Source organism: Arachis hypogaea, chromosome 20 (assembly GCF_003086295.3).
Source record: "Arachis hypogaea cultivar Tifrunner chromosome 20, arahy.Tifrunner.gnm2.J5K5, whole genome shotgun sequence".
NCBI lineage: Eukaryota > Viridiplantae > Streptophyta > Magnoliopsida > Fabales > Fabaceae > Arachis > Arachis hypogaea.
This window is the reverse complement of record NC_092055.1, coordinates 140,949,244-140,971,390: the sequence shown is the minus strand read 5'-3', so window position 1 is coordinate 140,971,390 and position 22,147 is coordinate 140,949,244. Positions and strand designations below refer to the sequence as shown.

The window sequence follows — 22,147 nt, the reverse complement described above, 5'->3', positions numbered from 1 at the left end:
AATAGCCAATTTAAATCAATACTATATTATAAACAAAAATCACTGCATGCTCTTAGTATATACTTTGTGATATGCTGATAGCTCATGTAAAGTTAATAGATTTGAATAATTTGATTCATGCTCGTTATCATAAATTTGTAACACACGAATATCGTTTAGGATTTTTTATTTAAATTAAATAAATATAAAAATTATAAAAATATATAAAATATAAAATAATTATCTAAAGGTACAAAGTATCATATTTGGAATATTGAGGGATGAATTAAAAAATAATCATACTATATATCCATCTAATTTTGTATTTAAGTCCATTCAAGTTGACTCAACACAAAAAAATTCAAAATCATTAAATGTGTGTATAATTTGCGCTCCAAATCCCCCAAAACGTTAACATTTACTCGCACTTCATTATGAAATTTCTTTTTCAATACGTACAAAACCGCTACTCTTCGAATTTCTCTCAAAATTACTCAAACCCCATTCACGTTTTTTGCGGAAATCGTTCGCTATTGGAGAAGAATCGCGAGAAGATTTCGCAAGGAAGAAGCAAAAACGACCGAAAATAGCAACAAAAAGTGTAAAAGGTATGAGAAAAACTACTGTTCATCCAGACAAATTGTTCATGTTAGGAATAAGGAGTATGACCACAATCCAATCAATCATGTGTCAAATAATTTGTTATTGTTATTATATTAAAATATTAATATAATAACGTCCTTGATTAAATTTAGAGATTTATCATTGTGATAGTGATCATAATATTGAGAGATAAATCTTTTATAATTTAATTTAAATTATTTTTGCCATAGAATTATTAAAAAGAATATTAATAATCCGAAAAGATATATATATATATATATAATGGTTTTCATTGGATAAAGATTAATAGATCTCGTTTATTAAATTATATATATAGATGGTGCATATAGAAATATGACCATTGAGCTGACTCATTCTGAGAATTCCTAATGGTTATAATTACTGCATATTTGTCAATATGATATTCTCAATATGAATATAGTAATAGAGTTTTCTTTGACCTGCGACTATCATAGTAATTAACAATGTATTTATTATACTTTGATTCCGGACACCTAATACCCTGGGGTGCTAGTTGAATGGATATTGAGTATGATTTAAATACTTGTAGAATTAATAATTAGTCAATAAAGAATCCGTCAACTCTCGGTAAAGAGTTTGAGCTTTATGATTATAATGACTGAGATGAATAAAACCTTGGCCAAGGAGATTGAATGAATGAAGAAATGAGTTTCTTAAGTCATTCACAGTTCATTATATTTTTTTTTTTTGAAAGTAAAAGAGCTCAACACATTATAGTGGAGCAAACAGTATAAAACAAAACAACAAGACAGGCAACTCCCACAAACTCCTTGAACAGAGAACAACATCCCCACGCCATTTCCGGCATAGCCATCAACAACCCTATGGATGCACACCTGTCCACTCTTCACAGCTAAGGATGGTCAGTGTGATGATATCTTCTACCCCATTTCTTTGGTTCTGAAATATCCTCATGTTTCGCTCCAACCAAATATGCCAAATAATCACACAGAAACATCTTAATCGCTGCTTTTGATCTGCTTTCCTTCGCGACTCATCTGTCCAACTCAAGAAATGGTCCTTCAATAACCCCGGGACAGCCCAAAGTCGGCCAGCCATAGACAACCATGCATTCCACACCTGCCAAGCAAAATCACAACCCAGAAAATAAGTGATGGACCTGTTTAACATCCTTATTACAAAAAACACAGCTCTTATCATCCTGGCTAATAGTCCCGATCCGGCACCCTGCCTACCAGGACGAACCATGTAAACAGCTCCACCCTTGGTGGAACCAAACCTTTCCAGATGGTCTTTGTGAAGCTGTAACTGGTTACCTCCTCCGATAGCATTCCTTCCTGTAGCACCTGCACAAAGGAGTTAGTCGAAAAAATACCAAGTTTATCATATTTCCACACGACTCTATCCTCCCTATTATTCGCTAGCCTCACAAGTCTCAGAGCCTCATGTAACTGACTCAAAAGGTCTAACTCCCATTGAAAGAATTTCTTCCTCCATTGGAAGTTCCAAACCCACTCTAACCCATCCCAAAATTCACACTCCCCAATCACCACCCCACATTGGTTTGAAATAGAGAAGAGCCTAGGGAAGCGATCTTTCAAGGAACCACATTGCAACCAAATATCCTCCCAAAACCGTGTCCTTCGCCCGTCCCCAATCTCCATTGCCAGACCTGTAATCATCTTATCCCGCATATGTTGATCCTGAAAATCTATATGGCAAATATCCCTCCATGGGCCCCTCTAGTAGGCAGCACTTGAGAAGACAGTAACTCATTTGGCCTTAAGTTATTACAGGAGTAAACCACCTTTTTTCACAATGGGCACTCTTCCTTAGCAAAGCGCCACCACCACTTAAACAACAGTGCTGAGTTCCGAATCATAGCATCCCCTACTCCCAACCCTCCAAATTTCTTCGGGGCCTGTACCATCTCCCACTTCACCAACACCATTCCCTGCCTCTCATCCTCCTTACTCCACAGAAACCTTCTCTGTAGAGAAACTAGCTTCTTATCAACTGCCTTCGGCATCTTGTATAAGCTCAGATAATACACTGGCAAGCTATTCAAGACTGATTTAATAAGAACCAGCTTACCCACTTTATTTAGCACCTTAGCTTTCCACAGGCTTAATTTCTCTTCCACCTTGTCGATTATCGGCTTCCAAGTCTTAACCAACCTCGGATTAGCTCCTAAGGGGACTCCGAGGTATTTAACAGGGAGCGTGTCTTCCTTGCAACCCCACAAAGTACATATACTACGCACCCCACTTTTCTTTACAGTTGATTGGAATCAAGCTGGACTTATCGAAGTTGATACTGAGCCCTGACATCAACTCAAACCATCGTAGAGCCGCTTATAATTCCACATAGTCTCATCTTCTGGCGGACAGAACATAATGGTATCATCAGCAAACTGAAGGTGTGAAAGCTCCACACTGTCTCGGGCAACCAGCAAAGGAGAGATACACCCATTCCTGACTGCCTCACCAACCATCCTATGCAGTACATCGACAACCAGCACAAACAAAAAGGGGGAAAGCGGGTCACCTTGTCTCAAGCCCCTCTCCATTTTAAACGGTTTAGACGGCGATCCATTAATCAAAACCGACATCGAAGTTGTGGTCACACACTTCATAACCCAAGCCCTCCACTTGCGCCCAAACCCCATCTTTTCCAACACAATATCCACAAAACCCCACTTCACTCTGTCATATGCCTTTTGAAAGTCCAACTTGATTATGGCTGCGCCCTCTTTTCTCTTTTTAAGCCAGTGCACCGTTTCACATGCTATGAGAGCCCCGTCATGAATTTTTCTACCCTGCACAAAGGCACTCTAAGTCTCTCCTACTAGCCCAGGCATCACTGCTCTCATCCTCCTAACAAGCACATTCGAAATGACCTTATACACACACCCAACCATGCTGATAGGTCTGAGGTCTTTGATTTCCTTCACACCAGTGAACTTGGGGGCCAGCGCCACCCACGTAATATTGGAATCCGCAGGTAGCTTGGATGCCTGAAAGAACCCCATAACTGCTCCTGTAAACTCCGTCCCAATCTCATCTCAGCACCGCTTAATAAAATTCATGTTGAACCCATCACACCCTGGCGCCTTCGAAGACTCGCAATCCCATACTGCTTGCCGGATTTCCTCAGCTGATGGCATCGCCTCCAGAGACACAGACTCTTCCTCAGCTATCTTAGCCACCAGACCATCTCTGAACCCCAGCAAAGGAGAACTCTTCTGATGATACAGATCTTTATAAAACTCTTTTATAGCTATTTTTATTCTAGCTTTGTTCCTAACCATTCTTCCATTGACTACCAGAGTATCAATCAGATTATTCCGCCTTCTTGTCAATGCTATATTGTGGAAGTATCTTGTGTTTCTATCCATTTCCTTTGCTTGCCAAGATCGAGACATTTGCTTCCATTGAATTTCTTTCCTCACATACCATCTCTCACAGCAGGTGACTAACGCCTTCCTTCTAGCCTCCGTAGTTGCATCATACACTCCAGTACTTACCAAGTCATCAATCTTTTTTATCTCTTCCTCAAACTTCAAGATTTTCTTGTCCATCTCACCAAAGTTGTTCTTGTGCCAACTTCTCAAAGGAGCCGCTAGCGCCTTCAATTTATCTGTGAATTGCATCTTCCCTAATCCCTTCCATTCCTTCTTGACCATCCGGAGAAAGTCGTCATGTGTGAACCATGCGTCAAGGCCTCGGAAAGGCCGAGGACCTCCCTGCATCCGCTGCTCTTCCACAATAATAGTGCAGTGATCTGACAAGTCTCTTGGACCCCCTCGTAACCGGGTCTCAGAGAACTCTTCTAACCATTCCATACTCACCAAAGCTCTGTCTAATCGACTGCAAGAGCGACCTCGAAATCACGTGAATTTGCGATCTATAAGCGGCAAGTCCACTAGGTGCATATCCTGAATCCACGTCTTGAAGTCATCTGCTGACACAGGTAAGCTAACAGTTCCTCTCCGTTCTTCAACATTCACTATCTCATTAAAATCTCCCATAAAGCAACAAGGAACTTGACATAACCCACCAATGTAACTTAACTCCTCCCACACCTGTCTCTACTCATCTTTACTATGTGCACCATAAATCAAGACAAAAGCACAGTTGAAACTATTCTTTAGCAAAGCACCTTCAACACATAACCACCGTTCCCCCTTATAGTAGTTATTCATATTAAAATACGTGTCATCCCAAATCATCAAAAGCCCCCCGGATGCACCGTCCGAGCCTACATATTCCTACCCTACCCCAGTACACCCCCAGATTCTTTCAACATCGAACCTTGTCACAGCCTGTCTCTTGGTCTCAATCAAGCCTACCAAGCTCAGGTTATGTTTATATTTTAAATCCTTCACCATTCTCATCTTCCCATCACCACGTAACCCCATAATATTCCAATAACAGAAAGTCATTTAGTACTAATTTTACACACCTGGCTTTTATTTTTAGGTCTGCATCGTCTCAACTTCGCCTTTTGTTTCGTTATAATAATAGTAACAAGTTAGAGTTTGACAATTAAACCATACTCTATGGGTTAACCAAGAGCCGGAAAGATGGAAGGAATTATACTTTGTTCTTCTGAGGTTCTTAGTAAAAATATATTACTTCATACTGTCGGGTCATTGAGGAGTGTTGCTAGACGCCAACCTTGATTAGTAAATTTAGTATGACTAATTTACTACCCGCTTAGTATTGAACCTATGGGGTCACACACTAACGAGTGTTCTAGTCTTTTTGTAGAATTATTTAATTATTATTTTGATTTGATCAAATAAATCATTATATTAATTTAAAATAGAATATTATTATATTCTTTGCTAGCACCAAGATTATAATAATAATATGATAATTGAGAGTATTAAATGAGATTTGAGAATAATTAGTTATTCTATTTCTAAATTTGGATGAGATCCTAACTGATTCTGTTTCAAATTGAGTTATGATATGATTCATAAATTTGAAGGATTCAGATTTAGAATTTCAAGATATGATTTAAATTTGAATTGAGATTCAAATTTAAAATCAGTAACAAATCTCATGCTATATATATATGTATACCAAGAGTACAGGAAATAAAAGAGAATAACAAGAGTTTTATTCATTTACCTCTACACACATAAGTGTATGTGAGCCTAATTCTTGGAGAAGAATTTTATGGTGTGCAAAGAGTTGCAAGAGCCAAGAGGTTTCTCAATCTAGATCAGATGTCTATTGGTCAAAGAGTTGACAGCAAAGATTAGTCTCGGTGTGGATACGCATAGAGTCTTCGTACAATCAAAGAATAAAGTTTTTACTAAACCGTCTAAAGGTATTTAGATCTGATCTATATATTATTTCAATAAAGTCTAAGTACAAAATAGATCTTTAAGGATTACTTTCTTTTCTTCCGCTGCGTGTTATGAACACATGGTAATCCTTCAGTTCATCCACAACACACCTGGTCTGCATAATGAACCGAATATGTTATTATGGTAAAACAATAGAATAGAACTAGATGAATGGAACATTATCTATTATATAAATTCAAATTCAAATTCAAACAGCATAATAAACCGAACACATACTCATTGTGATACAATTGTATAGTATTGAGTGAACGAAATATAATATATTATATAAAATCAAATTCGAAACACCTCTGTTTACAATTTACAGATTATCAATTCAATTCAATTCAGATTTACATCCATTCAATTCAATTCAATTCAAATTACCAATTACATTCTATTCAATTCGATTCAAAATTGAATAATCTAAACCTCATCAGCTTGATTCATTTCAAAAGAATAATCCAAATCGCTCTCTCATTTGCAGTTAAATCATTCATTGTTTCGATTCAGAAGTGCAGATCGAATAAGAAAACAAAGAAGAATAGGAAGAAGATAAATGCAACGTAATCAGATCGAAAAAAGAAAAAGAGAAGATGAGCGCGACCAAGGGAGAATGACGAAGGCAATGCAGATCAAAGAAAAACGCGAGAAGAAAAAAAAGAAGAAAGTGTAAGTTACAGCACGTTATATGTAGCACGTGTATGCAAACGAGTGAAGGAAAGGGAGCGTATGGCCACTAGAATAACTTTGATGCATTTTTTACATGAATGTAGAGCATTATTGATTAAAAAATAGATGTGCTACATGCATATCAAGCCAGTATTTTTAACCATTACATATACAAATACAAAATTTTAAAATTAAAAATTAAAGTCTCACTCTCATTTAAGTCAACACGCGAATTAATTTATTTTTAAATTCAATGTATGAACGCCATATTAGCATAAGGGTTCTTTATTATCATATGTAGTTAAGTTTAATATAAATATAAATATTATCAAATTAAATGTGAAAATTTATATGTAGTTAAGTTTAATAAAATTAATAATTAAAAATCGTTAAATAATTTAACAAATTTAATTAAATTATCATCTATACCCCTCACATAATATTAACGGTAATTCCACCTAACAAATACTAATAGATATTGAAAATTTGAAACCTGTTTGAAAAGAAATCCTGAAACCCATTTGACAAGAAACCTGGCAGAAATCCTGAAACCCATTTGACAAGAAACCTTGGCAGCCACTTATTCGGAAATTCTAAACCAAGGGTTAGGTTATTAAATAGACTATTATCAACCCATCGTAGTGTTATATCAATCACTAATTATCAAAGTTGAACGGATAAAACATAAGCTTTATAGAAATAACAATGCTACCATCGATACTCTTCTTCCTCTTGGCTACCGTCGAGATCTCAACTGCACTCGTCGCCGGAAACAGCCAAGTTATCACTTTCCGATCACCCAAACTCTTCCCTGAAGGCCTTGCATGGGACCCAACGGGGCAGAACTTCCTCGTCGGATCTCTCCACCACCGCACCATCTCCAAAGTCTCCGATGCGGGAGTGATTGAAACACTAATCTCCGATCCTTCCCTCCCTGAAAACGTCACCATCTTGGGCCTCGCCGTCGATGCCCGTAACCACCGTGTCCTCGCCGCTGTCCACGCTTTTAAACCCCTCCCTCCCTTCAACGCCCTCGCTGCCTACGACCTCCACTCCGGCAACCGGCTTTTCCTCACCGTTCTCCCCACCAACGACAATTCCGACGAAGCCACCACCGCGAACGACGTCGCCGTGGACTTCAAGGGAAATGCTTACGTCACGAACTCCGGAGGAAACTACATCTGGAAGGTGAACGAGAAAGGGGAAGCTTCGATACTTTCGAACTCCCGCAGGTTCACGGAACAACCCGTGGACCGCGAAGCATGGTATAGTTCCTGCGGCCTGAACGGCATCGCTTACGTCAGCAGCGGGTATCTCCTGGCGGTGCAAAGCAATACGGGTAAGATGTTCAAGGTGGATCCCGAAGATGGCACCGCGAAGCTGGTGGTGCTGAACGAGGATCTAATTGGTGCGGACGGCGTCGTTTCAAGGAGTGACGGCGTCGTTTTGGTGGTGTCCCCGGTGACTGGAAAGCTGTGGTTCCTGAAGAGCAAAGATGAGTGGGGTGAGGGTGTGGTGTTTGACAAAATTGACCTTGACTTGGAAGGATTTCCTACTTCAGTTGCTGTTGGCGAGAGGGACCGGGCTTATGTATTATACGGGCATGTGAAGGAGGGCATTTGGGGAAATGCGGAGAGGGAGAGCTTTGAGATTGAGGAGGTGAGGTTGCGAGGTGACGGGGAGGGTGTGAACTTGTATTGGATGTATGTGATTGTTGGAGTGGGTTTGGCCTATTTCTTGTATTGGAGACTCCAAATGGGACACTTTCTGAACCGCATGGATAAGAAGACCAATTGATGATTCTTTCATAGTTCCTATAGAATGTACCATTCAAAAATAAAAATTTGCTTGCTCAGATACTGTAATGAATAATTTGCATGAATCGATTGAACTAAAATATGAAAGAGTAATAAGATGATATTTGTCACTGGAGTTGTTGGCATACCATCAATGTATTCACAAACACCACATCCAATTACACTCCAAATATCATGCCCATGATATTCGAGTATTCTGCATTTCTTCTTGTTGTTAAGGTAGAATGTTTTTGAGAGTATAGGTAGACAATAAAAATATTAAATAATGTGAACAATAAATATATTAAATATTCATTTTACTAGGTGTACGAATGTTTATTTTAATTTAAATATTTATATGAATAATTTAAAGATGTAGTGTATTTTTATTTAATTGATAGTTATTTATATTATTAAAAAAAAATTATTGATTATCAACCATAGCCTCTTTGAAAATAGAAAATGTTCTTAACAAAAAGATTGTGCATGTCCTTTGAAAAGAGAAAATTGTTCTTCTTAGTAAAATGATTGTGCACTGACTCCAAATTAGTTTTTAAAATTTTTTAATCAAGTTTATCTTTTTAAAATTTTAAATTGGTGATATTAATCTTTTTATCACTTTAGTTGTTAATAATATCAGAATTTGCTTCTAATATTGATAAGTGTATAAAATTATATTTAATTAATTTTTGGAATGGATTTGATCTAATTTAATAATTTTATAAATTTATTATGTTAGTCGTCAATTAAAACTATCAAATATATCTATGGGTGTCACTTAAAGTATCATATCATTAAATTTTTACATTGTTTACAAAAGAACTAATGTAAATAATTTAAAATTTTTAAAAAACGAACTTAATAAAAAAAATCTTTCGACAATCAATTAAAAAAAAAACGATTATTCAAAAATAAATATGACGATTTACTCGTACATTTTTTAAGAGAAATTTCTATTGATTTTATATACTTATGAACATGGAACCGAAGGAAAATCTTTTTTCATCGACTTGCGACTTTTCTCATACGTATATTATGATGATGTAGGTATGCTATTTACTCATGTAATGAACATTATCTTTTTTATTTTCATTTTAATAAGGTAATTCTTAAACACTTTTTTGTATAAGTAAAGAATGATTCGCTCTTTCTTAATTTTTTTATTTTATTTTATATTAATCATGTATATTTAAAAGAATAACCCATTAATTAGGTTAATTAATTTTCTTATAAGATTATAGGAAAAAAATTAAAAAAAATTGTTCATTTATTTGTCCACTTTAATAGTAAGTATTTTTTAAGGAAACACTTTCTACTTGCTCTCCAAGCAGTGGCGGAACTTGAAATAAAATTTTGGGAAGGCCAGATAGAAGATAATTATTAAGATGTTTTTGATATGGACCACATTTAAGATAAGTTCGTCTAACCTCATCTCTCTAATTTGGGTGATATTGCCAAATTTAAAGCCGTTTTTCAGTGTCTTGTTCTAAATAATTAAGGTCAAACTCATCAGATCTTTAAACTTTTGAAGGTTGTATCTCACTTTCTTCGTGATTCATTAAAGTAGAAAAACTATCCACAGGTGTTGATATTGTAAAGGGTAATGCTAGGTAACCAATAATTTTTTTAAACAATATGAATAACCACCAATCAAATTAAAACACACTACACCTCCAAATTAACCACCTAAATCTTAATATTAGAATAATCATCCGCACACCTAGTGAAATGAACATCCGATCTATCCATTGTTCACATTGTTTAGTATTTTCATTGTCTACCTATACTTTTTTTATTGTAAAAATTATATGTTCTCCTTCTTGAATATTAGCCTTCCTCTTAAAAATGCATCAATTCTTTAATTTTTCATGATTATTTTATATAAAAAATTGAATATATATCCTGTAAAATATGTAAAAAAGAAATTAGAAAGATAAATATTAAAATTTATAATATTTATTGAATTTTTTTACCAATTCATACAAATACAATAATATCAATACTTATTGAATATTCTAATATTTTTTATCATATAAAAAATTAAATTAAATAAACAGTAAAATATAAAATAATATTAAATTACATAAATAAAAAATGCCTAATTTTTTATCTTTGAATTCAAAGATAGAGGAAGTGTTGCTTATTGAATAGAGAGCTGCGAAATGCAAACACACTCAATTCAGTCCAAATCCAACAAAGTTTGAATGTTTAAAACTAAAAAATTATTGTGCAATAAAAGCAAGAGATGAAGATTGAACTTTAATATTTTATATCATAGTAAATTAAAGTATTTGAGCCAACTGAACTATTTTTTATTTTCTGAAAAAGTACTACTAATTTTTTTAACAAAAATTTGGGGGGACCATGGCCCCTTTGTCTTAACTAAGCTTCGCCCCTGTCTCCAAATAATAAGTATACTGTTTCTCAAAAAATATAATTATATAAAGAGTCAAAATATTATTTTCTTTTTCAGAAATGTCATTTTATCAAATTTGTAGAATCAAAACAATAATTTACTGATTAATAATTTATTATCTATTATCTATTAAGAACATAACAAGAATATAAAATTATTTGGAGTACAAATTTTAATTCATGACATGTTACCCAATTTAAATTAAAATATATCTATATTGCTGATTAATTTTATCATTTTCATTAGGTAAAATTATTAAGTAATTTTTATAAATAATTTAATATATTTGACTAAATTACTATATGATCATTTTAACTATTACTTTTATTTAAAAATAATTTTACATGAGTATTTAATTTTTTTATTATTATGTATATTTAGTGTTCGTTTAGACGACATTAAATCAATATAAATATATCTTTTTAATAAAAAAAATTTTTCTTTTATTTTTCAGTGTTGTTTAAAAAAATTTTAATAATAAAAATAAAAATATTAAAAAAAATATTTTTTAAAAAATACAATTTACATTTTTTTAAAAAAAATATTTTTTACATAATAAATAAACAAAAAATATTTTATTTTATTTTATTCAAATATAATTAATAAATAATTTTTTTTACATAAAATATCCTAACATAAAATTAGTTTTATTTTTGTAAAAAATCATTAAAAGAAGATATTATCTAAGATTGGCATTTAAAAAAGTAAATTAACAGATGCGAAAGAAATAAATAACATATATATATGCAGTAGCAGCTCTTCCTCTTACACTTTTTAAGTAATAAAGCAAAACGGAGGAGTCTTGGGCATGGCGACGACGCTGCTAAACTCCTAAAACCCTAACCCTAAAACCCCAATCTACGACCACCGATCTTTCGTCATCCCACAACGCCATGAACGTCGATCGCGACCAATCTCACCTCACTACGAAGGTCCAGACCCTTCAAACCCTAACCGCTGGCCCCCTTTCCTCCTCGATCGCCAAGCTCTCCGCTTCCTCACGCTGCATTCCTTCCGACAAGGACTTTCACTTCTACCGCAACTTCGACGAATTCAAGGTCCCGATCGCCGATATCGCCAGGGAATCGCGGTCGATTCTTGAAGCCATCGGTGCCTCCGGGAGCATTTGGGGCAGGGAGGCGGCAACAGCAACGGCAGGGGCGTTCCCCGCCGACATGGACGAAGCGTACGACTGGATGGTGAGCGTTAACGACGACATTTTGGAACGGTTTGACGTGTTGGCGGACGAGTGCAGGAGGGTTCGTCAGCAGCAGGAGGAGGCTGGGCGTCCGGCGAGTGCAGCGGCGATGGAGGGTTCTGACGACGGCTTTCAGTTGGTTTGTGGGAAGAAAAAGAGAGGGAGCAGTCGTTTGGGGTCTCTGGGGAATGTGACCATGGATTCAGAGACGAGTTTGGCGGCGTCGGCCGTTAAGGTAGCAACGAAGGACAAGAAGACAGCGGGGCCGAAGCCAAAGGTTCCGTTTCACATACCAACAATTCGGAGGCCTCAGGAAGAGTTTAACATACTGGTTAACAATTCAAACATGCCTTTTGAGCATGTTTGGTTGGAGAGGAGTGATGATGGTCTGAAGTTTATTCATCCACTGGTTAGTTGATTGCTTAACTATTGTGCATTGATGTAATAGTAATAGATAGTTTGTAGATGATCCTCTACAGAAGTTACAGCTTAGTTCAAATCCTTTTGTTTCGAGCTTTTTACTATTTGTGTGAATATATTTTTGCTTGATTGAGAACTGAAGAGTATTAGTATGATTACAATTGGACTAGTTGTCATTGTTTAATATGTTTATTGTTCGCTGCTTATGATAAAAGAGCTACTGAGCTAGTTTTCAGATTCGGGTTGATTTGGGTATTTTACTTTTAATTTCTTTTGGTAAACAATTTTCAATTGTTCGTCAAATAAATGCTCAGAGTTTCATTATATTTCAAGTTAATCAAGCAAATAATTTGGTTGCAAGGTTCTTTGTGTTCTTATTGATGTTTCTATATTTGCCGCTAATTAGTTTTCTGTGATGACATTTATGTAGCTTTTTCCTGGATTACTTTGATACTCAGTGCAAGCACACATATGTATGACTACATATTTGCACACTTTGAGAGTGTTGGAACCTTAAAACTAGGGTTTGAAAGATATGAAATGATTTTAACTTGTTAGTGATAATCACTCTGAGTTGCATTTTGGTGTGATTATAGCCTTACATGGTTTGCCAACAATGAACTGAATATACACCCTTGGACCATTGTTCTCGTCTGTCAGGAATATTAGTTTCCATACAACAACAACAACAACTGCTAGTACTACCAAGCCTTATCCCATTAGGAATATTAGTTTCCATAATTTTTGAAAATTTTGTTCCTTATAATAGCGATTATATTTAAGGGGATGCAAATAATTATGTGGTCGTTCTCATCCGTGAATTATACATTCTTGAATATACTTGTCAGGCGCGCTGCTTGTCCGTTGTTCTGTGGTCATGCTTTTCTGTTTTATTTGGTTCTTTATGGGTTTTTGTTAATTAATTACTAATGTTTTATTCCAGGAAAAACTCAATGTTTTGGACTTTGTTGACAAAGATCTTGGTAATCTTGTGCCAGTCAAACCTTCCTCCCTAGATAGCACCCCCTTCAAGCTAGTGGATGACGTCAAAGGTTTGAAGGAGTTGGCTGCTAAGCTGCGTTCTGTTGATGAATTTGCGGTAAAACATGATTGCTATTCATGAATTTTCAATAGTTTTCTTCATGACCAGTTATAGAACTAGATTATTCTTTCTGATATGTGCAACTTCAATGTTACATGATAAATAATCAGGCGTTTTAAACTCCTAATCTTAAGTAGTATAAATCCAGATGAATTTCTCTGCAGTCTGGTATCTATTTTACCCTTTTATTGTTCCCTTCTCAGATCAGAGAGAAAATTCTGTTACTAGAATTTCAGCTCTTTTTTATATTATATTTAACAGTCATTGACCAAAAACCCCCAGATTCAACACCAAGCGTGAATTGTATCATGTGTTATACTCTACCATGTATCTTTTTATTGTTTTGATATAAGAAGAATATCATTAAGATGGAGGGAAGAATAAGTCAAGGAGATGGTGGATAAGAGTTCCTCCACACAATAGCTAAAAGAGCTATCTTGAAAGCATCCCTTTCCAATCTCTCAAAAATGTCCAAGAGAGAAATTCCTCTAAAAACATATGAGCTTTACACCAAATACATGCCAAACTTACTGTCCCAATATTCTGATTGTTATGTTTCCATTGCTTATTTTTATTAAAATTTTTACTTCTGTTGTTGTCTGGATATTCAGGTTGATTTGGAGCACAATCAATATCGATCATTCCAAGGGTTGACCTGTCTGATGCAAATCTCAACAAGATCTGAAGATTTTGTTATAGACACTTTGAAACTCCGTATTCATGTTGGACCCTATCTAAGGGAAATCTTCAAGGATCCTTCGAAGAGGAAGGTAGTTGCATGTGATTGGTGTTTCTTTCAATTCAACATATTTATTGGCAACATTCTGTTGACCCTTTTCTTTTTAATTAGGTCATGCATGGTGCTGATCGAGATATTGTGTGGCTCCAACGAGATTTTGGCATTTACATTTGTAATTTATTTGACACTGGCCAGGTTTGTTACAAATGTCTCTATTCAATATTGGTATTACTATTACTATTACTTTTCATATTTGATTATCTGGGATACAGAACTTTATAGGCAGGTCTATGGTCAAAATACTTTACATATCAAATGATGCTGGATCTAAATCTAGATTCTCATTGTTTGGGTATTGATGTATTCATACTGTATTGAATTGTTCTGCAAAACGAAAAATGGAGAGTCAAATATCTGCTAAACTCTTTTGCTCGTTATATGATGTTGCAATAGTCCATGTTCCTTTACTGCTTAGTAGTATTTCTTGCTTGTAAAAGGAAAATTATTTATCCATTTCTATTGCATTTCTTAGGCTTCAAAGGTGTTAAAATTGGAGAGAAATAGTTTGGAGTATCTTCTGCATCACTTCTGTGAGGTTACTGCAAACAAAGAGTATGTTATATTCATACTTAACTTTAGTTACTCATTGGAATGCATTTAGTTTGGATATAATGTCAGTTTAATTTTTTTTTTTTCACATGGTTATCCAATAATGTTTAGAAAGATTATTATACAAGTTATTTGTATCACTTTTAAGACTTTTTCCCTAAGGTTTTCATAAATGGTTGGTTCAAGTGGCTTTTTTTTTATCTCGCCAACCGATATTTAAGAGGCACCTTGGGGTGTCATTTCAAAGTCATCTAAAAAGTGATACAAATAACATTATGCTAGCATTATTTTTAATCATTGTTAAATATAATCTATGTATTGGAAGGCTCACTAAGTAAACTTCTTTCAGATACCAGAATGCAGATTGGAGGTTACGCCCTCTTCCTAATGAGATGCAAAGGTACTATTGTGTTTAGAACTAATCATTTAATCCTCCCATGGTCCTTCCTGTTATTTCATTTTATATTCTACTGGTTCCATTCTCACTGTGGTACTAGATTTTAAAAATGTTTTAGTAAGTTGATCAATGACTAATTTGCAAGACAATAATCCAAGGTATCTAGAAGCCCTAGGTTAGATTTCCCATGTGTTCAGGTGGTATTTATATTTGATTGACCTGAGACTATGGAATTCGCTCCTTTGGCACTCAGGACGAGCCAATCAATGTTGACAAATCCGCGTATTTACCTAAACTTGTGGAGCTTAAGGAGAAAGCCAACCCACAAATAGTGTATTATCTTCAAAATAATGTTTAAAAAGTAAAAAAACACAATATCCAACACAATATAAATCTCTGTTGTGAATACTTGTCTTCGTTTATCAAGGGGAAAAAAAGAATTGCTATGATAGATGAGTCATGCAAATAGTGAAAGCATTATGAGAACTCTGGTTGTCTTCTGTTCTCTTTTTTCCACTTCCAAGAAAATAAATGTATGAATCACGGAAGATAGATGGTCCAGTCTTTAATGGTTTCGATTTCTTACTGCTGTTTATGGGTTGATGGTCCTACTACTCTAGTTACTATAATATAATAAACTGTTTTTTTCATGTTGCAGATATGCAAGAGAAGATACACACTATCTGCTGTATATGTATGATTTGATGAGGATTAAGCTATTTTCGATGCCTAAGGAGTCTGAAAGTTCTGATACACCTCTGGTAGAGGTATCTACTTAGTCCCAAAGAAATATCTCATGTTGGAATAAGTTCATTAACAATGTCAATTGAGTTGGGAGTCAGCCTTGTTAACTTCTCAATAGATTTCAAGAAGTATTTTCTCACTGGTTTATGTTTGTCGGTATGCCAGTTCTACGATCTTGAATTTGTGGTTTCCTCTATGGTCCAGTAATTTATAATTTTGATTTCCAACACTAATGCATTTACTGACAGCAAAATAAAAGTTCACATTTCAGTTTATTTGGTCAGCTACTTTCTCTTTTTTCCATTTCTTCATTGTGGCACAGTTGCAGCTTTCCAATCTCTTCAATATTTTCGTACTTCTTTAATTCAGACTTCAGAGTTGATATCAAACTAGCTTTTATCCATCAATCCTTTCCTTAAAGGCATTGTAGTGTTCCTTTTTTCCACTAGAATACCATCTCACTTATTTGAACTACATCTGTGTATTCTGTAATTTTGCAATGGTTGGTTTGACCTACTTGACCTTTCCATCCTGTCCATGTTTTTCAGTTGTATTCGAAATCATTAAGAAATTAGCAAAAACATCATAGTTGACTGATGCCTCAGTGAATCTTTTGTTTTCCTCCTTGTCCTCCTTTGAGTTCCTTTTAAATGGAATTTTATTTTGCTCACAGGTGTACAAGCGCAGTTATGATGTCTGCATGCAGCTATATGAGAAAGAACTTTTGACAGAGAACTCCTACCTCCACATATATGGGTTTGTTACCGTTAAATTTTCCAAAATTTATTTTTTACTTTTTTCCCCATGCTATACAAGTAGCAAGCATTCTATGGCTTACATATGGTTGACTACTTTCAATTAGAAGATATTGTTTAAATTTTCTGCTTTCTATGTAATGTCTGTCTAAGAGGCAAAGGGGAACCTGCTGCTGTTTCTCTACAGGTTGCAAGGCGCTGATTTTAATGCTCAACAGCTTGCCATTGTTTCAGTAAGTTGCTTGTTTACTGTCTGTAGCACCAATCATAGAGCATTTTATAGGGATTAGAATCTTGCCTGATTTTCCTGTTGTACATAGGTTTTGCAGTGGCTTTGGAAAATGGTTTCCCTTTGCTGGTTTATTTAGATAAATTTTTGTACATTAAATTTGAAGCATTTTGCATGATCTAACATCTGTATTTATTTCTTGAATTCAAGTAACATCTAGAAATGTGTGATTTCTTCAAAATCATCTTCACACGAATGTGATAAACTGCTTCCCACTCTTGAACTTATGAAATTTTGTAAATTAATCACTTCCAATTCTTTTTAATTACATTAGTCTGTTCGCTCTTTTTTTTTTTTTTTTTTTTTTTTTGGGGATCACCGCCACCTTTGCTTCTACTATATAGTTTTGCAGTTTCATTAAGTACTTGGGGATCATCTTAAATATTAACTTGCACTTTGTACTTGTACAATCATAGTTGTCCTATCTACTATAGTACTATCAGATTTTATTCTGTGAAATAGTGTTCCACTTTGTGTAATGAAACTAGTTGCATGGCCAATTAAGAAAAAAAGGACGCAATATCAGGATTCAGGATGTTGTAATGAGAAATAAAAATAATAAAATCTTCAAGTTGTAAAGCCAATTGTTAACCTAAAGGCATCCTGGATGCTTATGTCAAGTCGGATGTCCTTACTGTCACATCTCTTCTTGCTCTTATACTCTATCTGCATGGCATGCAGGGCCTTTGTGAATGGCGGGACCTTGTTGCTCGGGCAGAGGATGAGAGTACTGGATATGTATTGCCAAATAAATCTCTTCTTGAAATTGGTAAATGAAACTCTGGAGACCTTGCTATCTTTTTTCTTTAGATGTTAGTAGTTAACTCGTATCTCACATGTCAGCTTAATTTATCTTTACTTGTTTTAAAGCTAAACAGATGCCTCTCACTACAAGCAAGCTGCGGCGATTGGTAAAGTCAAAGCATCCATACATTGAACACAATCTTGATACTGTTGTCAGCATAATTAGGAATTCCCTTCAAAATGCTGCTGCCTTCGAAGAAGCTGCCCAACAATTGAAACAACTTGCTGCTTCTGTGAGTAATATGTTTACCATTTTTCTTAACCTGGAGTGACACTATGGTACACATTGATGTTTTATTACTGTGGGAAACACAATTGTTTTAAAGTTGCAATTTTAAAGCGGTAAAATATTATCTCGCTTTTATATGACGTAATGTTAAGAGAATTTTTGCGAGAACATTTGTGTGAAACCTTAACACGTGCAACACTGGACATTCAAAGTGCGATGTTTCTTGGGCAAAGGCATTTGTGAGTGATCCAGACCCAACCATATTAAGAATTAAGTGGGTTTAAGTTCAAGGTTTCCAAGATACACCTTCACGCTCATGACTTGACGGATTAGAATATGATGTTTGCAATGCTGGACATTTACAAGTGGCTAATTAACAACTGCGGATACTCTCTGTTGCCATATTTAGAATTGATCGAGTTAACTTGAGATGTTATCTAATGTGTCTTCCCTGCTTTTTGAGTGCTCAATCAGCGTACTAGATTGATGTTATACATTTTATTTGCTATTAATTTCTGATTTCATATTTGGTTACATATTTGGATGTTACTATATAGGCATCAGAAGTTGTAAATGTCAAAGGTGGAAGTGAAGATGCGCAGCAACACACACAAAACTCAAAGGTTGGAAATGCTATTCGAATTGAAAACACTAGTTGTGTTAATATCCAAGGGAATTCACTTACATTCCTAGACCTTAAACAGGAAACTATCCAGCAACAGGGTACAAACGTTCTTGTAAAAGTCAAGCCTGCAAGCCACCCTTCAGAGCCCCCAAGGGACAGTCTTACTATTGCAGAGCAGCATAAGGATGGAAATGGTAGCACATTTGCAATCACAAAGGTTGCAAAAGTTTTACATTTTTAAATGTTATTTCAATATGTTTGTCTCCAACTGAGGAGCGTTGATCTAATTGTTGCTGTTTCACTGATAGGGAAATGGTGCCACTGTTCAAGTGCTAAAAAAACCTACTGGCGCTTTTGGAGCACTGCTGGGAAATTTAGCTTCAAAGAGGAAGCTTGATCCTGATAAGGTAAGCTTGTCATAGAGATTTCAGTATTTCACTGTGCCTGTTATTGGCACGATTAGACCTATAAATTGTGACTTAGAAAATCTAATTGGTTCTAATTGCTTGTGACTGAGATAATCTAATAAGTTCTAATTGCTATTGCTGTCGCAACTTAATATCCACACTGCATCTCTTGTGATGTCTTTTTAGGGCAAGGAAGATACCAAGCTGGAGCAGATTAAATCTTCAGTTAATCTTCCTTTCCATTCATTTTCGGGCAGAAATGAGAAGCCAAATCCTGTGGTAGAACCTCCTACTGTAGCATCTGAAACATCTGACTTACAGAAACCTATTTTAGAACCAGTTTCCACCTCCAGTCTAGAAGAGATCATAATGCTCGAGTCCGGTGTGGGTGAAGAAAATACAGAGCAGAATGACCAAGAAAATTCTAACGAGCACAGGGAGAAAAACTCCAGCGTGTCCACTTCAGGAGAAGAGGACGACAACAACGAGCCATCTTCTCTCTCAGAATTGTCATCAAGCTTTCAAAAGTGCTTTCAGTCAAACAATAAACAGAGTAAAACCAAACAACCCAAGAAACTAGATCAACCCGGTGGCTTGTTGAAGCTGAAGCCGTTTGACTATGAAGAGGCTAGAAAACATATCAAGTTTGGGGAAAAGACAAATCATTCATCTCCGGAGAATGATGATAGCCATAGAGAGCAAGATGACTCAGGTAGCAAGAAGAAACGTTCAACGGGACAGGGACAGGGGCAAACAAGTGATTTGGCAAAACAATTGCCGCAAGGTAGAAGACGCCAGGCATTTCCAGCTTCTGGGAATCGTAGTGCAACTTTCCGCTATGATTCATGAATGCTATGTACAAAGTAAATTGGAAACCAAAATGTTGCATTTAAGAATCACATGTCTTGTCCCATAATTTTACGTGTTTCATTTACAAGAATGAGAACTTTTTGAAGCTGAGCAGCACTTAACTTAATTGGGTATAGGAATTATTAGAAGTTATGAGACAATATAATATACAACATGGAAAAGTATATGGAGCTAAAAGGTTACAAGCCAAAAACTAAATAAAATTACATTAATTTATATTAATAATTAATTTTAAATTTTTTAAATTTAAAATTTAAAAAAATTTAAAATTGATTAAGTAAATATAATTAAAATCTATAAAAACTTTCTTTTTCTCTCTCATATTTATCTACTCACTTCCAATAATTACACACATAATCACACACATAGGCCTCTCTCTCTCTCACCGTCAGCCCTTTTTGCCTCCTCATCGCGATCCACTTCTTTTCTATCACCGACATCTGATTCGTCGGATTCATCCGACAAGAATCCATACTCAACACGTGGATTAGACAAGTTTTGAGAACTTCTAGCTGAACTTGATGAGAGAAGGAAGAAGGTTTATTCCAAGATGAACCCTCACGACATATCCTTCGTTCGATTCGCGTATTCCGACAATGATGATTTCGTCCCTATCGTCATTATGATATTGATTTTGGTATTCTTGACGGTGTTTGGTAGATCGGTGGCGACACTTTGCACGTGTGTTTTGTGGTATGTAATTCCAGTGATGAGTGATACTTCTTTTTCTTCTTCTTCAAGTTCAAAACCAATAAGAAAAACCGTGAGGAATACAAATAAAAAGGAATATGTAAGAGGGTTGAGTGAAAAGAAGATGGTGGTGATGAATGAGGGTTTAAATTCTTCATCAAAGGACAATGGTTCACCGAAACATGGCACGGTAACAGCATTATCATGATGTTGCTCTTTGCGTTTTGGGATATTAGGTGCCGTTTTGATGATTAAAGAGACGACAAATTACACAATTACAGAAATATAAAAAAAATATTCATTTAATATGAAAAAAAAAACATTCTAATACTTAACAAAAGAAATATCCAGTTATATTTTAGCAAAAGTAATTAAATATCTATAAAATTTTAAAAAAATATAAAATTCTTAAAGAAATAGAGACATTCACAGTTGCAATACAAAAAAATTCGAAAAATATATAAAAGAACATCTATTTAGTATGAAAAAGAAACATTCTGATACTTAGCAGAAAAAACATCCATATATATTAACTCGTAGAGATTTTGGATTCACCCAAAGGTATTTAGCTGGTTTTTGGCTAATACCCTTTTGGTTCCCTAGCATTACTCTTAATATTAGGGTAAAAATAAATATCCTCGCTCCCTTTGAAGCCTGTTCATAAACCTTCAAAATGGAACCAAAAAATTTTGTAGGTAATGCGACGTTCTCTCACGACTTTTTCTTAGTGTTATGAAAACTCTGTTGGTTCAACTGGGTTAATCGAAAACTGATTTTCTAACCGATTTGGTTGATGTAAAAAATTGTCTGACAAAAAACCGATAAAAAATTAGTTGAACTGGCGATAAACCATGAACCAGTAGAATCGGTAAGTTTTTTAACGGTTTTTATAATTATAATTAAAAAAAGAAAAATAGATTATATAAACAATCCGGCGGCTAGAGAATCAAGAGAGGTCTAGCCAATAATAAGCCAACAAATATTTTTGAATTATATTCTATACTAATTAATAACATTAATTGTTATTAATAACATTAATTGTTATTAATTAGTGGTTATTTAAATTTTTTAAAAGATACAAAATTATGATTATTAATTGTCTCTTCTTACTCTAATTTATCTTTTTCCATTTATTACGCTAATTCCTCTTTCAAAAAAAAAATCGAAATTTCAAAAACAAAAAGAACCAAAAGTCCAAAACAATATAAAGAATCATCCAAATCAAAAAAAAAAACGTACAAAACATAGGAAAAAAAATTATTGAAAACTAATAAAAAGAATAATCCGAAATGTAGAAAAAAAGAAACATAAAAAATAGTTTAAAAAATCATTCAAAACCAAATAAGAGGAGGAGAAGAAGAGCCACAGCCCACAGGGTGGCCGGCGACGATGTCTTGGACGGCGTTGCATGGACAGTGGAAGACTCGCGGTGACGTGTTGC

At 35.0% G+C, this 22,147-nt stretch overlaps 3 protein-coding genes across 3 annotated transcripts; 2 read left to right on the top strand and 1 right to left on the bottom strand.

Annotated features, from left to right (window-relative positions):
* Positions 1-3,649: 3,649 nt before the first annotated feature.
* Positions 3,650-4,429, bottom strand: LOC112786550 (uncharacterized). The gene has a single exon (XM_025829920.1). The coding sequence runs from the start codon at positions 4,427-4,429 to the stop codon at positions 3,650-3,652; it is 780 nt and encodes a 259-aa protein (XP_025685705.1).
* A 2,605-nt stretch (positions 4,430-7,034) lies between these two features.
* Positions 7,035-8,543, top strand: LOC112784820 (uncharacterized). The gene has a single exon (XM_025828149.3). The coding sequence runs from the start codon at positions 7,322-7,324 to the stop codon at positions 8,411-8,413; it is 1,092 nt and encodes a 363-aa protein (XP_025683934.1). The 5' UTR covers positions 7,035-7,321; the 3' UTR covers positions 8,414-8,543.
* Positions 8,544-11,557: 3,014 nt separating this feature from the next.
* Positions 11,558-20,101, top strand: LOC112785194 (protein RRP6-like 2). Its single transcript, XM_025828645.3, has 15 exons — positions 11,558-12,435; positions 13,390-13,545; positions 14,160-14,318; positions 14,399-14,482; positions 14,820-14,899; positions 15,246-15,296; positions 15,952-16,060; positions 16,711-16,793; positions 16,980-17,025; positions 17,763-17,850; positions 17,952-18,118; positions 18,672-18,737; positions 18,819-18,956; positions 19,048-19,146; positions 19,333-20,101. Exons 1-15 carry the CDS (start codon positions 11,722-11,724, stop codon positions 19,993-19,995), a joined length of 2,703 nt encoding a protein of 900 aa, XP_025684430.1. The 5' UTR covers positions 11,558-11,721; the 3' UTR covers positions 19,996-20,101.
* Positions 20,102-22,147: the final 2,046 nt, after the last annotated feature.